General features: G+C 35.9%; 1 protein-coding gene and 1 pseudogene across 1 annotated transcript; both read left to right on the top strand.

The window, feature by feature from the left end:
• Nucleotides 1-14,563: 14,563 nt before the first annotated feature.
• On the top strand, nt 14,564-16,919 carry LOC136206385 (dynamin-related protein 4C-like). The gene has a single exon (XM_065997413.1). The coding sequence runs from the start codon at nt 14,779-14,781 to the stop codon at nt 16,729-16,731; it is 1,953 nt and encodes a 650-aa protein (XP_065853485.1). The 5' UTR covers nt 14,564-14,778; the 3' UTR covers nt 16,732-16,919.
• Nucleotides 16,920-17,442: 523 nt separating this feature from the next.
• LOC136207335 (dynamin-related protein 4C-like) lies at nt 17,443-19,360 on the top strand (annotated as a pseudogene).
• Nucleotides 19,361-19,680: the final 320 nt, after the last annotated feature.

The raw sequence follows: 19,680 nt of genomic DNA, 5'->3' as shown, positions 1-19,680 counted from the left end.
CCTGATTCTATATTCACGCAACATTGTAAAAAAGTCCGCAAAGCAAGCCGCGTACCTGGTGTTAATATCAAAAATATTAAATATGATGTTCCAGAGCTCTTTAGTAACAACACAGGTCACAAATATATGTGAAGCGGATTCATCATGCGATCTACATAGCTCGCATCTTTGGGCTAGCGCAATTCCGCGAGCTTGCAGCAGAGGCTGAATTGCAAGCCTGCCGTGCAGCAGCTTCCAACAAGTAGCAGCGCGCTTGGGAGGAACGAAGGGGTTCCAAATAAACCTGCTCCAATTCACCTTATCCCCCTGAACAAGGTTCGAATAGACAGACCTTGCCGTAACCTTACCGGAATCCGACGGCTTCCATAGGCACAGGTCAGAACCATCAAAAGCTTCCACTTGGTTGATATTGGACTGTACTTGGGTAGGCAGCTCATGTAAATTGAACCAAACACCATTGAATCTGTAATTCTGAATAGGATCAACCAACTTCGCTTGTAATTTTTTGGGAATGCTGACTTGGTCTGCAACCGACGGCACAATCCATTTGTCAGTCCAAAAGTTCAGCCTCGAGTTTTCCCCAATCCACCAAACAGAATCATCTTTAATCAATTCAAAATTGGCCCTTAGCGAGGACCAAATGGAGGAATTAGAGATGTATCTTTTAGACATACCAGAGGGTTCCAGGAATCTGAGACGGACCAGGCTGATGATGAATCCCTGTCCCTGAATGAGATCCCAACTGAATTTCGCAAGCAAGGCAGTGTTAAAAGTTTTAAAATCTTTGATACATAAACCTCCATGAGCAATTTGCTGGCAGTAGATTTTCCAAGGAACCACTATGAGTTTTCTTCGATCCCTGTCTCCAGTCCAAAGGAAGTTACGAATAGCTCTGTTGAGACGCGTTAATAACGCAATAGGCCATCGGTACAATAGAAATGAGTGCACGAGCGCTCCTGTTAGAGCAGATTTGATCAGAGTAAGCCTGCCAGCAAAAGACAGGGAGTGACCCCTCCAGAGACTGAATTTAGAGAGAAATTTATCAACCAGAGGATTCAAAAACTGAGATCTAGGAGCTCCTTGAAATAACGGAACCCCCAGATAATTAAACGGAAGATCAGCCTGTCGAATACCCAGGATGTCAGATAGTCTAGCTCTTCGTGAAGAGGAAATAAAATTGCCAAATAGAACCTGTGATTTGCTCCAATTAACAGCATGACCAGAGAAATCCTCGTATAACTTGAAGAAGTCCCTGATGCACTTCATATTCTTCGTCGAAGCCCTTGCAAAAATCAACATATCATCTGCATAAAGAAGATGAGAAGGGAAAACAGCATTGTTGGTATACAACATAGGATCAAATTTGCCCTCAGCAATTAGCTTAGTAATCCATCTACCCAGAAAATCCTCAGCGATCCCAAACAGCGTGGAAGATAGCGGATCACCCTGCCTAACTCCACAGGAACAGGCAAAGAAGCCTTTAATTCCGCCCTGAAGAGAAATTGAGATTCTAGCCGATCTCAGAATCTCCAAAATCCAGTTTCTAAATTTCAGAGAGAAGCCAAAAGATTCAAGAATGGCCAGCAGAAAATTCCAGTCAAGGGTGTCAAAGGCCTTTCTGATATCAATTTTGAGGGCCATGTTACCCCCAAAGCACTTCTTTTTAAGCATGTTGATACCCTCGGATGCAGCAGCTATGCAGTGGTGAATGCTTCTGCCTGCTATGAAACCAAACTGGTTGTCAGAAATGATTCTAGAAGCGATAGGAGCAAGTCTGTCAGCAATAATTTTTGATATTATCTTGTAATTGAAATTCCCCATAGCAACATGTCTGAAATGCTGAATTTCATTAGCCCCTTCCACCTTAGGGATGAGAGCCATAACGCTCGCATTCAAGCCAAGAAGCATATGTCCAGAGTCAAAGAAACTGAAAACCATTTGACAAACATCGTGGCCAACTATATCCCAAAAGTGTTGGTAGAATGTACCTCCAAAGCCATCAGGTCTAGGCGAGCTGTCCTTACTCGTGCTGAATACAGCTTTGCGAATCTCGTCTGCTGAGGGGCGCTGCGTTAGCAGCTCATCATCCAAATCAGTGACACATTGCGGAATAACCGATCTGACATCTTCATAGTTGACATGCCTCACTCTGCCAGTGAATAAGTCTTCATAATAGCTTACAACATGCTGAGCAATTGTGTTTTCATCACTGACAATTGTGTTGTTAATTAGAAGACATTTTAGAGAGGATTGAACCTTTCTAATTTTGGCAGACCTGTGAAAATAAGCAGAATTACGATCTCTGGCCACCAGCCATTTTTCCCTGCTTTTGTCCCTGAGAAGCAATTCTTGTCTGTAGAGTTGCATATCAAGCTCCTGTTGAGCTTCTAATTCTTGAGCAAACCGAGTGTCATTAAGACCCTCTCTCGATATGCTGCTTTGAATCTCTTCAAGTTTTGACTGAGCATCCTTTATGTTGTTGTCAACCGGCCCAACAATATCCTTATTCCAAGCCCGAAGTTTAGGTCTTAGAGTTTTTAGCTTGTGACATAGCAGCTGTGCCGGCGAGAGCGAGATATTGTAAGAAGACCAGTGATCAGACACCAAATTCCTCAGCGAGTCGTGCGTGGTCCACATAGAAAGAAAGCGAAACCTGCTTTTTCTGACAATTCCATAAGCACAAGAAAGAAGGATCGGGGAGTGATCTGACTTACTTCGCGGAAGAATGGAGCAATTTAAACTGTCCCAGCTGTCAATGAAATCATCATTCACCAAAGCCATGTCCAGTTTGCATTCTACATGAGCAGCCCCTCTTCTCCCATTCGACCAGGTGAATTGAAGACCAGAGCTGTCAATTTCTGTCAATTCACCGTTTCTGATGAATTCTCTGAAATCCCGGCAGCTGCCTTCCGAGGGACTTATTCCAGTTTTTTCATGGGCACCCGTAATTGCATTGAAATCTCCCAGGACTAGCCTTTTATTGCAAACTTGATTAGAGAGAAGTGAGCTCCAGAGAATTCTTCTTCTAATTGCCGTGTTGCTGCCATAAACAAAGGAAATTTGATAACTCTCCTGATTCAGACTGCATTTGATAGAGATATATTGATCATGATTGATGACAGATGAGCATCGACCACTGTAGCCAAGCTTGCAGAAGACCCAAATTGAATTATTTTGATTGCTCTCAATGCGTTGCATACCAATAGAATTCCAGAAGAGGATAGAGATTCTGTCAAATTCAACCATAGGCTCGGCTAAGCATAGAAAATCAAGCCGATTGGATATACAAAGTTGTTTAAGAGCCCTCTGAGTTCCCTCGTTCAGAATTCCCCTGTAATTCCAGAACAGAATCTTCATATATACTATACAGTAGATCGAATGTGCCCTGACAGACGCGAATCACTTTTCTTGCCCTTAGATTTCTTGCGAGCTGTTATCCAGTCGCTTCCTTCAGCTGCAAATTCATTCTCAGAGCAGATATCCCTGTTGTGTGACCGAATCATGTGCTGTGTCCATTCAACTGATTCAGATAGAAAATTTACCCCTTTGGGAAGCCCTGCAGGAAAATGAATTTCTAGGTTCTCTGAGTCAGACGCAGAGCGCCTTTCGTCATCGCTGGGATCATCCCAGGCATCAAAGAATTATCAATTGCTTTCCCACTTCTCGCGTTATCCTCAGAATGCAAAGGGGATGCATCCACATTCTGCTGCACAGAGTCTGCAGGCGGAGCTTGCCTCCATACCGAGGTGGAAGGTTTAGCTTTTGAACTCTTCTATGGTTGAGGTTTGGGTTTATCATTCCTTCTGTATACAGAAGAATCATGTCCAATAGAAGAGCAAGTACCACATAACATAGGCAGGTTTTCATATTCAAGAAATACCCAATGCTTTTGATTTTCAGTGTCAACCCGTAGCCTGTCTTGAATGTCCATAGATAGCTCTACATCAATAAGCACTCTAGCATAGTGTCCAAACTCACCGTTAACAGTGTTGTTATCAAATCTAATTGGAACACCTACAGCTCTAGCAATGCTAGCAATAATTCTGGTGTCCCAGGATTCCCAAGGCAAATTATAAAATCTTACCCAGACTTGCGCGGAGGTGGGCTTGTGCATATCAGGATTGAAGCCAGGATACCACGGAGAGAATTTGATGATTCCTAGCTTTAAAGAAATAGCTCCATGCTCCCAGATCACTTGCAGTGCCTTTTCATTAGGCATAACAAATTGGTAGAATCCCTTACCTAGAGATATCATTTTCCACTCTAGGTTGTGTTTCCATTTTTGATTTAGCTGCTGTTTGAGGTCGGCGTGCTTCCATGGCTTCTCCCCTTTATTCAAAGAGACTCTCCCAATGACCGAGAACTGAACGACTTTGATCCTTTCCTCGTAAATCTTCTGTGGGATTTTCACGGCCTTAAAACTCCCTTCCTCCGTGACCATCGACGAAGAGGAGCAGGTCGAGTTGAGCAGCGGCGGCGGAGGGATCGAGATAGAGGGGATTGATTTCTTGACAACATCCGCGAAAGAGGCTGATGCAGGCGGCGCACCTCTGTTCTCAGATTTAGAGAAGGCGGAGAAAGCTTTCCGGTCGAATAGGTGGGCGATCGCTATTGTCGAGCCATCGCCGACAGACGAGGTCGCCATCGTCCTCTTCAAATGTTTTAATAGTTGAACCTTTCAGTCTACTATATTACTCTTACTTAAACTATAGTTAAATCTCGATAAATGAATGTTCGATAAAGTAATAACCTCGTTTATATAATAAATTCTTTCGGTTCCGACTTGGGCCAATGGACTAAAGTAATAACATCGCTAAATGCATTAAGTAATAAAAATATTTAAATCTTTAAGGGCCCAATGAAAATATAAATTAATAATGATTGAATTACATACTATATATATATAGGCCAAAACCTTTCAATCAATCAACTAGAAGTCATTTCTTCTGAAAAAAATGCATCTATAGTTGATTATTTTTTCTTTCCACATAAACCAAAATGAACACCATCCTTAATTTTTTGTAGTGCAAACACAACTTCTAGTATATTTTGTTCATGTTATAGCAAGTAGTTGTTTAAGGCGACCATTGCTTGAAAAACCTCTTTTGACGATACATTTGCGACAACCCAATTATCATCTGGCTCTGGAGGAGAAAAGAATGTGTACTGTACTTGGAATATATCGTGTACCTTTTGTAGCTAAATACTAAACCTTTTCATTTGCTATGTATATGAACTTAGTTTTAAATGCATTAAGTTTCACAAAAAAAAAATTAAACGTCTCTAGATTCAAGTATTACTTTAATTGATGTCTTTTGATTTTTCTTACCACATACAATGTATACATTTTACAATGAAAATTTATCTATAAAATAATAAATATTGATTTATCGATAAATGAATAATTTATTCGTTTATCGATAAATCAATAATCTCGCTTAATGAATATTTTTTTCCGGTCCCAAGGATATGCATTTATTGAGGTTTTACTGTATATAACATTGATTTGAGGGATAAAAATGACTTTTCAGTCTCATTAAGATTATAGAGTTCATCTCACCTCCTAGATATAATGATTTTTTTTTTAATGTATATCCCACCTTATTTATTCTTCATAACAAACACTATTGGGGGTTATATTTAGCGCAGAGCAAAATAACTAGTAACCAATTATCAAATTGATAACCGAATCGAAATCTTAATTTGATTCTGTTGTTTTTACTCTTTGATTTAGTTTTTATTTAGGCATAGTTTAGTAATCGGGTTATTCCATAAAAAATACTAGTTCAACCGAAATCGAACTGAAATTTGTATATATAAAAAAATTTATACTTTTAGTTTAGGCTTAGTACCTTCCCAATCCTCTTAACTTATTCATTCTTGTCACTTAATCCCTATACTTAGTGGCCAACCTTTCACCCCCTAAACTTAACAATTGTAACACATTTAGCTATTTTTTACCTGCATGACACATGTATGAGGCACGTATGTGTCATGTCGATTTAGCTTACAAATTAATATCTCTATTGAATCCTCTACTGAACATCTTAGTCTTAGTCCTAAATGGTTTATTCTTCTCTCGAATAAATATCCCAATAACATGCAATATTAGTGGTCAATCAATATAAAAGATATGCATAGCTTAAGATTACTTCTAAGATAAGTATGTACCTCTAATTGAATATAGAGTATATCTCTCCCTGCCGTGAATGTCTATCACATGCAAGAAGATCTAGTCACTCTTCATGATACAAAGATCATGAAGAACAAATAGACTGCATAACTTCATACCGAAATAGTAAATAAAGAGATTAACAACTCTAACAAAGAAAATATAAATGGAAATTACATAATATTATAATGTAATTTTTCCAGAATTAGGAGGCGCCTTCCAAATATGTTTGGCCTAAAAGGTCAAAGGTGCCTTTAAATAACCTCCTCCTTAGTAGGCCGAAATTACATTTGTCGTTAAGCAAAGGGAATGATCGTATTTAACAAAAATAAACAAGTAGTCTAAAAAAGAACGATGCACACAAAATATTAGCAAAAATTGTTCTTTAGGTGGCACCACTAAGATGGTGTCACCTTTCCTATACATCATTTCTTTTGTCTTTCGTCCCTCTCTTTTGTGCATTGCCCCCGTACCATGGCCAACTTTTATACCGAAAAGCTCTTCCTCTTGGTGAATATAACATTCATCATATATGGACCTGCAAATGTAAAATAAACATAATAAGCCTATAATTTCAAATCATTTAGTCCAATAAACTATTAAGCACAAGTTGTTTTGACTCTTTTATAAGAACAATTTGACTCGCATCAGTGACCAACTGGAAACTGGAGCAAATGTCAGACAGTTAGAGTTTGTGAAGGTTTCAATGGCAAGTCGACGTACCAAACCCCTTAACCCCAATCGTTGGGCACAACGATTCCTCCAATGGGGGAGGGGACATTGGGGGAATTGGATCCGTATGGACCCCTTTGTGGTATATTATGGTAGAAGGGTGTGCTAAATTATGATGTATTATAAAAGAAGAGTGAGATGAAAGACCCTAAATAGAGAAAGAATACTCGGATGAAAACCCTTGATAATAGAATAGAATTTTTCAAAATTACATAAACTTTGAAAAATTACTTTTACTATTATTGAGGAATGGTTTTACAATTGCAACGTGATAAAAGTTCTTCGGACGAAGACATTCAAGTTACCTATTGCAAGAACAACATAATGATGGTTGAAATTGAAACCATTTCCAGAAGAAGCGAACAACATGGAAACACAAGCAGAGTTCAAATGCGAGTAAAGAACAGTTGGGAAACAAGAGTGCAGACAACTTGGCGGAACCTCGATATCGTTCGAGTAGAAAGTGAAACTCTCTCTTGAGGAGGCAAGACCGAGCAATGGGGACGTTGGTTCTCTAAGTGGGGGAGAATGTAAAGGGGGTTTGGCATAAGCAAACTCAACTCTAAGCATTAGCAAGGCTACAATGAGTGGTGTATGGAACATATCAACGTATATTGATGGTGGAGACCCTGTTGGTATACAGAACACTATATGTGTCACACCCGACCCTAGACGACCTCAATCGGCATCGGGCATGAAATAGAAAGATCATAATCAATACTTAGGAGTCTCCAACCTCGCCTAATCGGTAGGTAACCTTCTCTATATCTTGTACTTTATCACCTATAAACATTAAAACATTTAAAAACGTGAGACAAAAATCTCAGTAAGAAACTATCAGCTATAAAACCCAACTTTACTTAACATAGCTACATATATACATTTATAAAGGGATTTAATCAAAACCTTATAAAATATACTCAAAACTTAAGTTCATATAATTTTATATCTATAATGCATCTTGTCAAAACGAATCAAAACAAATAAACGTTTCATCAAACCAATTTATAATCAAATGAATGTTTTATCAAACCTCGTAATCAAATCAAACGTAAAACCTTATATCAAAATCAATCATAACCGAAAACATAAACCAAATGAACTTAAAACATTGTATCCATCCTCGAGTTTCTCCCCTGAAGTATCAATCCATAACCACATATATAGTCGAGACGTCTCTTCATATTGCCTATCCCATATGGTCTTACCCGACACTTCTTTGCCATACCCAATAGGTCTTTCAAACTGTGTACACATGTCATGTCCCTCACTGAACATGGTCTTCAAATATGGAACCACCGATCCGGATAGCTCTCGATGGATATAAAATCATAAAATCATAACGTGCTCAAATTTCCTTTCACAATCAAATTCCAAACTATTTCATAATCATAAATCATTTGGCTTCAACTAGCCCTTTTGTATCATAAAAATCATATTTTGACTTCAATCCAAAATAATAACAACAATAACCGCAACAGATTTCTCAATCCAAAAACAATTCGTAAGAAATCATCAAATTCATTTTGTTCAATATAGATATATATTAAAACCAAAAACATATATGTATATATGTAAATCAACCAAATTAAGCCTTAAATCAACATAATCAAGTAAAATCTGAAATTCACATAGAAGCATAATCAATAGCTTCATTTGAACCGTAATTTTATAATAAAAAACAAAATCATGAAAAACCCTAATTTTACAAAATTCCTGCATAACCCTAAAATATGAATTTCTGCAACTTCTTTGATTATATATATATATATATATATATATATATATATATATATATATATATATATATAAAACTCAAAATATAGCTGATAGTTACTTACCTTAGTCACTAATTGAACAAAATACACCCGATCGATTCGCCTCTAAATTCTGTCTAAGGCATTTCCCTTCAAACACTGCCGAAACTCAAAAACTCTTCGGTTAGGACTTAGATCTATGTATAAGGATGCCATGGTTTCAATTTCGAGTGATTCGAACGGTCGAATCTCCGTAAATCAAAGAAACGGTAGAGAAACGGTTGAGAGAAAACTGATGAATTTAAAAGGATAAGAAAAAAGAAAAGAAAAGATAAAATGAAGATAATGATCAGCGTATTCTCTGGAATAATTTGAAAACATTTGGCAAATATCACGTTTGATCCTTCATCTTTCTATAATCTTTTAAAAATTATCTAAACTTTTAATTTATATCTAAAACCATCGAATTAACTCCAAATTTTTCCTATAACACCAAATTAATATCATCTACCCAATAATTATAATATATACTAATATTAAAAATATAAATTTTAGAAATTTAGACACAGACGTGACAATTCTCCCCACCTTAAGAAATTTCGTCCTCGAAATTCACATTCTCTAATCTAAATTCTCTTCCTCAAATAATCTCCAAGATCACAAAATTATTTCACATTATCAAGATTCCTCATAATCAGCATAAAACCACAAATTCTAATGTTTCCTTCCATTAACTCAATCCTTTATCCATATCCACATCACTGGACCAATGATGTATACATAACTCTTAGTAACTCTCAATTTCAACCTAATTAATTTGATCACCATAATCCACAATAAAACTTCAAATATCATTTATTCACCTTTATATAATATGATATATATATATATCAAATATATTTCACCTATCTCCAACTTCTATAGACTTCAAAAAATCACGTTCGAACCACTAGTATTATATTTTTCCTAAACTTCAAATAATCCAAATCAATGATTTGATTCAATATATAATCTTATTTCATCATAATAATAATACTTGTATCTATAATCTTTCACTCCAATCATGATTCATATTATTAACTCAATCTTCATCAATCAAATATAAACTTTATTACTATAATACCATTTACTATCAATAAGAGTCATTTCATAAAATCTTAATGTCAACATCACTCTTGTAATTCTCCATTTAACTCCTTAAAATCAATTAAGCTAACATGCTATTTTTTTTATCACCACTATATATATCATTTATCAATCTAAAGAAACTTCAATCTTTCCTCCAAACCATATAACCAAGGAAGATAGAGTACCTAAATTACGATAACCAATTTTTTTTTTCTCCAAACTTCAAATAATATCTTTATACCCATAAAAGTCAATAAATCTATAATATCATTCGATTTTCTTATTTGACCTATAAACACTCAATTTGATCCTTATATAAACTTAAACCATAATCACACAAACTTCAACTAAAAATAACTGCTATTAACAATCATATTTATCTCTTAATTTCCTACCTCAAACTGTGATTAAGATCAGAAAAATTTGTCCTCAAAATTCATATCTTAATTAATTCCTCGATATTCTCCCACTTTACTTCTTATTACCACTAACATCGGTATATCTCTAAACATCATTTATATAACTTTCAATAATTCTAAACCTCAACCCAATGAAGTTCACCAAGAAAACAGTAATTTAAATTTCAGATCTCATTTATTCAACTTAAGATTCTATAATATACTAAATTCATGTTATAATCTCTCAATCATTAATCAACTTCCAAACCCATTAAATGAAACCTCCATATTTTATCTTTCTCACTCTCATATCTATTATCTTCAATTGATCACTTTATCATTTCCTCAATTTCCTATAGTCCTAAGAAGACCAACTTATCATGTAAACCAGTAGCAATGTCTCTCAAATAAGGAGAAAAATCAAAGCAAAAACCAAATTCTGGTTTAACGCTAAAATGACCAACATATGTCGTTTTCAGCATAACCTTTTCATACGGAGTCCGATTAAGGCGATTCAAAAACCCTTGGAAACGTAAGATAATAATAAAGAACTTTCATTTAGGACTCCATGACAGATTCGACATATATCTGGTCGAAAAATGCATCATAAGATTCATATACGAATCTGATTCTCCCGCAGCACCTATATAGACAATTCTCTATTATTTCTAGCTCAAAGTTCTAATTTACTTATATCTCATAGATATATGGTTGTAAACTAACTATGAAACTCGCAAATACCAACTCCACGTCATACTTAATATCATGTATGTAACCCATCGCCAAATATCAAATCATTTACGAATTTTCATACACCCAATATTTTACTCACCATCAAATCTCCCTCATTAGCTAGTTACTCAATCCTCGAAAAATTCCAAATTATTTCTTAACTATCACCAAATATTCATATTCCTCAATTACTATCGATTATTTCTTCGGTATTACCACATATCGATATTCCTCAATTACTATCAACCTTAGGTCCGAAGAATTTAACCTAGAGCTCTGATATCAAACTGTCACACCCGACCCTAGACGACCTCAATCGGCATCGGGCGTTAAATAGAAAGATCATAATCAATACTTAGGAGTCTCCAACCTCGCCTAATCAGTAGGTAACCTTCTCTATATCTTGTACTTTATCACCTATAAACATTTAAACATTTAAAAACGTGAGACAAAAATCTCAGTAAGAAACTATCAGCTATAAAACCCAACTTTACTTAACATAGCTACATATATACATTTATAAAAGGATTTAATCAAAACCTTATAAAATATACTCAAAACTTAAGTTCATATAATTTTATATCTATAATGCATCTTGTCAAAACGAATCAAAACAAATAAACGTTTCATCAAACCAATTTATAATCAAATGAATGTTTTATCAAACCTCGTAATCAAATCAAACGTAAAACCTTATATCAAAATCAATCATAACCGAAAACATAAACCAAATGAACTTAAAACATTGTATCCATCCTCGAGTTTCTCCCCTGAAATATCAATCCATAACCACATATATAGTCGAGACGTCTCTTAACATTGCCTATCCCATATGGTCTTACCCGACACTTCTTTGCCATACCCAATAGGTCTTTCAAACTGTGTACACATGCCATGTCCCTCACTGAACATGGTCTTCAAATATGGAACCACCGATCCGGATAGCTCTCGATGGATATAAAATCATAAAATCATAACGTGCTCAAATTTCCTTTCACAATCAAATTCCAAACTATTTCATAATCATAAATCATTTGGCTTCAACTAGCCCTTTTGTATCATAAAAATCATATTTTGACTTCAATCCAAAATAATAACAACAATAACCGCAACAGATTTCTCAATCCAAAAACAATTCGTAAGAAATCATCAAATTCATTTTGTTCAATATAGATATATATTAAAACCAAAAACATATATGTATATATGTAAATCAACCAAATTAAGCCTTAAATCAACATAATCAAGTAAAATCTGAAATTCACATAGAAGCATAATCAATAGCTTCATTTGAACCGTAATTTTATAATAAAAAACAAAATCATGAAAAACCCTAATTTTACAAAATTCCTGCATAACCCTAAAATATGAATTTCTGCAACTTCTTTGATTATATATATATATATATATATATATATATATATATATATATATATATAAAACTCAAAATATAGCTGATAGTTACTTACCTTAGTCACTAATTGAACAAAATACACCCGATCGATTCGCCTCTAAATTCTGTCTAAGGCATTTCCCTTCAAACACTGCCGAAACTCAAAAACTCTTCGGTTAGGACTTAGATCTATGTATAAGGATGCCATGGTTTCAATTTCGAGTGATTCGAACGGTCGAATCTCCGTAAATCAAAGAAACGGTAGAGAAACGGTTGAGAGAAAACTGATGAATTTAAAAGGATAAGAAAAAAGAAAAGAAAAGATAAAATGAAGATAATGATCAGCGTATTCTCTGGAATAATTTGAAAACATTTGGCAAATATCACGTTTGATCCTTCATCTTTCTATAATCTTTTAAAAATTATCTAAACTTTTAATTTATATCTAAAACCATCGAATTAACTCCAAATTTTTCCTATAACACCAAATTAATATCATCTACCCAATAATTATAATATATACTAATATTAAAAATATAAATTTTAGAAATTTAGACACAGACGTGACAATATGAGACAAAGATACACTGCTATTCGTTCTCCGCCACCCCTTAGGTTAGTTTTCAGCATTGGCTTAAGCGATCCACTCTAGTCCACTATGGACTAGGAGAGTCGAGCATACGTTCTTCATGAAGGGAGGTGGATGTCTCCATAGAAGGGAACTCTATGGACTCCAAGATAGCTAATATTGTGTATCCATTTTATGGCGAGGTTTATATATAGGGAGACCCTCCGAGACAGAATACCGATAGACGTATTGACGAGACGCTTAAAGGAGATAGACCCCTTCGATAGGATTTGGTTGGCCAAGGCTTGGGGAAAGTCTTGGCACCGCACAAGGTTTTGACCTGGCTCAAACCTAGCCATGACACTAGGCTGCTACTACTCCACTGCCTCCACACCGTTAATCGGTTTGCAACTTGCAACAAGAGAAATGATAAGTAATTAGAGAAATTATAGTTACCTTCATTCTCAATGCAACCAATTGTTTCATTACACATCAGGTTGAGTTCATCCAGATAATATTATTCTTTCTCCGCGATTTGGTTTACCAATTGATTTATTTAATTTGAAATTAATATTTAAGATTGTACACATTGTTATTTATGTTTGTAAAACCTATTTATTGTACTAAAACAATTTGTTTTTTTTTTTTTTTGTTGATATTAAAGTTTTATGTAGTGGAGACCAATAGAGATTTTTTGTTATATTTTGGTAGATGTGAATATTATTTGGATGAAGTTATAGGTATGAAAATATATTTTTATATTTTATTATTTTGTAAATTATATTTTTAATTTATTTTTAGAATTAAAAACATTAGAAATTTATCCAAATCATAGAATAATTGGATCGGAACCGAATCCCTAAAATCCTCGGATTGGACCAGACTATGGTCAGCCCTACCGTTGATGCACACGGGTATACACTAGTTTGTAGGAAAACAAAGAATATGAAAATTAAGCTATTGCCCTGTCAAATACTAAAGGGCCTAATTACAATAGTCTCAAAATTGTACAATTTTGTAATAATAATATATAAAATAAAATTGTGATAACGTGGACTGAAACATGGAAGAAAACTGAAATTTTATCTTTTTTGCGTTTTTTTTCTTAGACGGTCAGGGAAACCGCCTGGTCATTGGTCAGGCGGAAATTGTGACCGCCTATGGTAAAAAAAAATTCGCAAAAAATGTACCTCGTCCAATTTTTTCGACTTGTAATCATTCATTTTCGAGGTTCTCGGGTTGTAACTCATCAATTATTTTCAGAATTTCAGTTTTGATCGGAAAAGAAACCATTCAATAACGTAAATTTTCATGAAAAATGTACCACGTCCAAATTTTCACACTCGTAATCATCCGTTTCCGGGATTCTCGATTGTAATTTATTAATTATTTTCAGAATTTCAGTTTTGATCGAAAGAGAAAAAAAATTCAGTTTTTGAAAAAAAAATATGAAAACAGCAAAATTGTCTAATAGAGGGCAATCCACTCTAGAAAAGTATATTACAAATTCAAATTTACTCAAATATTTGTTAAAAAAATGAACCAGGTCAGCTCTTTTTGTAGTTGGGTGATGCAAAGTCCTGGTAATAATAGTCTTCATTCCATTAATATTTGGTACCCTACAAATTTCAAATCATGTCACCTTTTCCAAGACGCGGGAGAAAATATGTATTTGAACAAATGTTGAAATTCTTCTATTCATACCCAATAAAATCTCTCTCAATACAATCTTCAGTTTCCGAGTTATCAAAATCAGCAGTTTCTGAATTACAGACAGTTATCCAACAAAATCCCCAAACCAAACCCCATCGTCGTTCTCAAACCCCTCTCAATTTCTCTCCTTTCCCGCTCTCTTTCGATCATTCGCTTTCCATCTATATTAATTTCTTGTAACTAAAATGGGCGGAGGAAAGACTACCGGAGAAGATAATGTACCATTGCTCGCATCCTACAATCATCATATCCGCCCTCTTCTTGATGCTGTTGATAAGCTTAGGCTTCATAAGGTTTCTAAAGAGGGCATACAACTTCCCACCATTGTTGTTGTCGGCGATCAATCTTCAGGCAAGTCTAGTGTTCTTGAATCGCTTGCCGGAATCAGCCTTCCTCGCGGCCACGGAATTTGCACTAGAGTCCCTCTTATAATGCGCCTCCAACAACATTCAGGCCCTAAACCTGAGCTTTACTTGGAGTTCAATGGCAAAACAGTGAGAACTCATGAAGATAGTGTATCTGATGCCATCAATAGTGCTACTAATGAGATTGCCGGCATTGGAAAAGGTATATCAAACAATCCCTTGACTTTAGTTGTTAAGAAAAATGGGGTCCCTGATCTTACTATGGTTGATCTTCCTGGAATCACTAGGGTTCCTGTACATGGACAACCTCATAACATTTATGAGCAGATTGCTGAAATGATAATGGAGTATATACAACCTGAGGAGAGTATTATCCTTAATGTCTTATCAGCTACTGTTGATTTTGCTACCTGTGAGTCTATTAGGATGTCGCAGAAGGTTGACAGTACTGGCGAGAGGACTCTTGCTGTTGTAACCAAAGCTGATAAGGCACCAGAAGGCCTCTTTGAGAAGGTTACTAGAGATGATGTGAATATTGGCCTTGGTTATGTCTGTGTAAGGAATCGAATTGAGGATGAATCTTATGAAGATGCACGGAAAGAAGAAGCTCTGTTGTTCGAAACTCATCCTCTTATATCCAGGATTGATAAATCTATGGTGGGTATTTCAGTTCTTGCTCAGAAGTTGTCAATTATTCAGGCAACTATTATAGCTAGATGCTTGCCTGTGCTTGTGAAGAAGATTGATGAGAAGCTGAATGCAAATATCATAGAGCTGAGTAAGATGCCTAAGACTATGTCCACGTCTTATGAGGTTATGTCAGGTTTTATGGACATTATTGGTTCTGCTAAAGAGTCTTTGAGGAAAATCCTTTTAGCCGGAGAATATGAGGAGTACCCTGATGATAATAATATGCACTGCACTGCTAGAATGCTTGAAATGGTCAATCAATTATTTGATGAGCTTCAGAGTTGCTCTCAAGATGATCCTTCAAAAAAGTTTCTAATGGAAGAGATTGAGGTTTTGGAGGAAGCTAAAGGTATTGAATTGCCTAATTTCCTTCCTCACTCAGCTTTCAGATTTATCCTGTGGAGAAAAGTTGAAGGTATATCAAGCATTCCCTTATCCTTTGTCGAAAAGGTATGGCGTTACATTGAAGGTGTACTGATATCAGTGCTGAAGAATCACTCACAGAATTATCACATACTCCAGTCTATGATCACAAAAGCAGGCCATAACACTATTGCAAAGATGAAAGAGCAGTCAACCAATTGGGTTATTGAGATTGTCGAAATTGAGAAGATGACAGATTATACTTGTAGTCCTGAATACATAAGCGAATGGAATGCACTCATGTCTCAAGAACATAAATTCACCGAGGATCTGCGGAAGGGACTAATCAGGGTAGAAATTAAAGGTATTGGAGTGGTTGAAGTTGGGCATCTTACAACCCAGAAGCATTTGCATCACGCTTTTGACCTGAAAATGAGAATGGTTGCATACTGGAAAATTGTTTTGAGGAGGTTGGTTGATTATATGGCCCTTCATCTTAAACATAGAGTTAAAATGCTTGTAAGCAAGGAAATTGAGAAAGAGATATTTAAGGATTTAATGAATACTCATGGTGGATCTATAGAGAAGATGGTAGTAGAATCGCCTTCGATTGCTGGTAAGCGTGAAAAACTGAAAGAAAGCATCAAGGTGTTGAAGGAGTCCAAGGAGGTTCTATCAGAATGTATGGATAAGATGGCAGTAGACAGTGATCAAGCCTAGTTTCACTGCTGCAGCTGCTAATTCTTTTGGAACTTTTAGTGTTAGTTTGGTCAGTGTTACATTGCCTTTTTGCTGCAGTAATTGTTAATGAATATATGTTGAACACTTGCCAAGTTCTCAATTTGAAAGCTCAAACATTTTGGAATTTGTCTTTAGAAATTCAATTGTGGATTGGATGGATGCGTATTTTATTCTGAGTGTTGCAAATTTATGTGTATTTCAATCTTTCTATGTCTAGTCTACCCATAATTAATTCATAATTACATGAAGGTTTGGAGTATTGAAAATTGAATCATGATGGAATTATAAAATTGGCTAAGAAATCGGTAATTTTGTTGACAATTTATATAAAATTTGCCAAGGGAATGCATTTGGAATATTTAACATCGACTCATTATGTAATTATATCAGACTTTTTGAAGAAACTGAGGAGATAGTTACCTAGTTTTTAGTGCGCAGAGAGGAAGTGTTATTATCCACTGCATCTGCCATTTATCCCCTATTAGTAGTTTTTATTGCTTTACTTTATTTTACTACGATTATTTCAAGTGTCATTTTGCTGTTTTATAACAAGTCTTATGCATAAGAAGAGTAATCGTCCATTCATGTTTTCAAGAAATTGTGAAGCTCCTATAAATTTCAATGGTTCCAATTTCAGTCCACTACTTTGAATCATCTAATAATTCTCCCTGTTACTATTTCTTTGTGAAAATGGATGGGGGGAAGCCTACTGGACAAGATAATACACCAATATTCACTTCTTACAATGATCATATCCGACCTCTCCTTGATGCAGTTGACAAGCTTAGGCTCCTTAATGTTACTAAAGAGGGCATACAGCTGCCCACCATTGTCGTTGTCGGCGATCAATCTTCAGGCAAGTCTAGTGTTCTTGAATCACTTGCAGGCATCAGCCTTCCGCGAGGTCAGGGAATTTGCACCCGTGTTCCCCTTATAATGAGGCTGCAACACCACCCAGACCCTAAGCCTGAGCTTTATCTGGAGTTCAAGGGAAAAACAATAACAACTGATGAAGTCAGAGTTGCTGAAGCAATTAATCTTGCTACTGATGAGATTGCAGGCAATGGAAAGGGCATCTCTAACAATCCCTTGACTTTGGTTGTGAAGAAACAAGGCGTACCTGATCTTACAATGGTTGATCTTCCTGGAATCATTAGAGTTCCAGTCCGTGGCCAACCTGAAAACATCTATGAGCAGGTTACAGAAATCATCATGGAGTATATAAAGCCGGAGGAGAGTATTATCTTGAATGTTTTATCAGCTACTGTTGATTTTGCGACTTGCGAATCAATCAGAATGTCGCAGAAAGTTGACAAGACTGGCGCAAGGACTCTTGCTGTGGTAACAAAAGCTGACAAGGCACCAGAAGGACTTCGTGAGAAGGTTACTGCTGATGATGTGAATATAGGCCTCGGCTATGTCTGCGTAAGGAATCGAATTGGTGATGAATCTTATGAAGGAGCACGAAAGGAAGAAGCTTTGCTGTTTGATACTCATCCTCTACTATCCAGGATTGATAAATCAATGGTGGGTATTTCAGTTCTGGCTCAAAAGCTTTCAATTATCCAAGCTACTCTCATAGCCAGATGCTTGCCAGGGATTGTTAGAAAGATTGATGAGAAGCTGAATGCATATATCTTAGACCTGAATAAGATCCCTCAGACTACAACCTCTCCTAACGAGGTTATGTCTACTTTCATGAGCATTATCGGGTCGAGTCATTGAGGAAAATCCTTATAAGCGGAGAATATGAAGAGTACCCAAATGATAAGAACATGCACTGAGTTTCTAGATTAGCTGAAATGCTCAATCAATTCTTCAATGAGTTTGAAAGTTACTCTCAGGATGCTCCTAAGGATTTTTTAGAGGAGGAGATTCAGGTTTTGGAAGAATTCAAGGGTATTCAATTGCCAAATTTCCTTCCTCACTCTGCTTTTAAAGCAATCTTGTGGAGGAAAGTTGAAGCGATTTCGGCAATTCCTGTAATCTTTGTGGAAAAAGTATGTCATTACATTGAAGTTGCTATGATATGTGTTATGAAACAGTACACTCAGAACTATCAGCAACTTCAGAGCTTGACTACAAGAGCAGCTCACAGCACAATAGAAAAGATGAAAGAGCAGTTTAGCAGTTGGGTTGTGGAACTTGTAGTCCTGAATATGTAGATGCCTACAATAATCTCATTTCACAGCAACAGAATTTCATCGCCACAGTTAAAAATGAGTTGTACAGAACATCAAGCATGAACATTGCGGGTGTGGGGATGGTTGAGCTTGGTCACCTTCGAAATCGTCAGCATGTTTTGCATCAAGCTTTTGACCTGAAAATGAGAATGGTTGCTTACTGGAAGATTGTTATGAGGAGGTTGATTGATTGTATGGCTCTTCATCTTCGGCAGAGTGTAGAAAATCTTGTGAACAAGGAATTTGAGAAAGAGATATTTATGGAACTAAAGGTTAGTCATAAAGGAGAAATGGATAAGATTTTAGCAGAGTCGCCTTTTGTTGCTAGAAAGAGGGAAAATCTGAAAGAAATCATTAAATTGCTTCAGGATTCTAAGGACGTTTTATCAGAATGTATGGACAAGATAACAATGAATAGCAATTGAAGACTACAGACGGTTTCATTGCTGCTGCTGCTGCTTATTTGATTTTCTTCTTCTTGTTTTGAATCTTTTCCTTATGTAATGGTCTTGTTTTTCCTTTATGTTTGCTGATCGAATCTATTATGCATTTTCTTTTATGAATCTCTTATGTATTACAGTATAACAATAATAAGTTTATGCAAATCAACAATTAAGCCATTTATTTAAATTTAATCACCAACACTAACTTACAGTAGAGAAAATAAATTAGATGGATTAACCCAAATTGCCACAAACTAAATCAACTAAGTCAACCATAATACAGTGACAGAGTTAATCAATGA

This window comes from Euphorbia lathyris, chromosome 9 (assembly GCF_963576675.1).
Source record: "Euphorbia lathyris chromosome 9, ddEupLath1.1, whole genome shotgun sequence".
In the NCBI taxonomy this organism is placed as follows: domain Eukaryota; kingdom Viridiplantae; phylum Streptophyta; class Magnoliopsida; order Malpighiales; family Euphorbiaceae; genus Euphorbia; species Euphorbia lathyris.
This window is presented reverse-complemented; position numbering and strand designations above follow the sequence as displayed.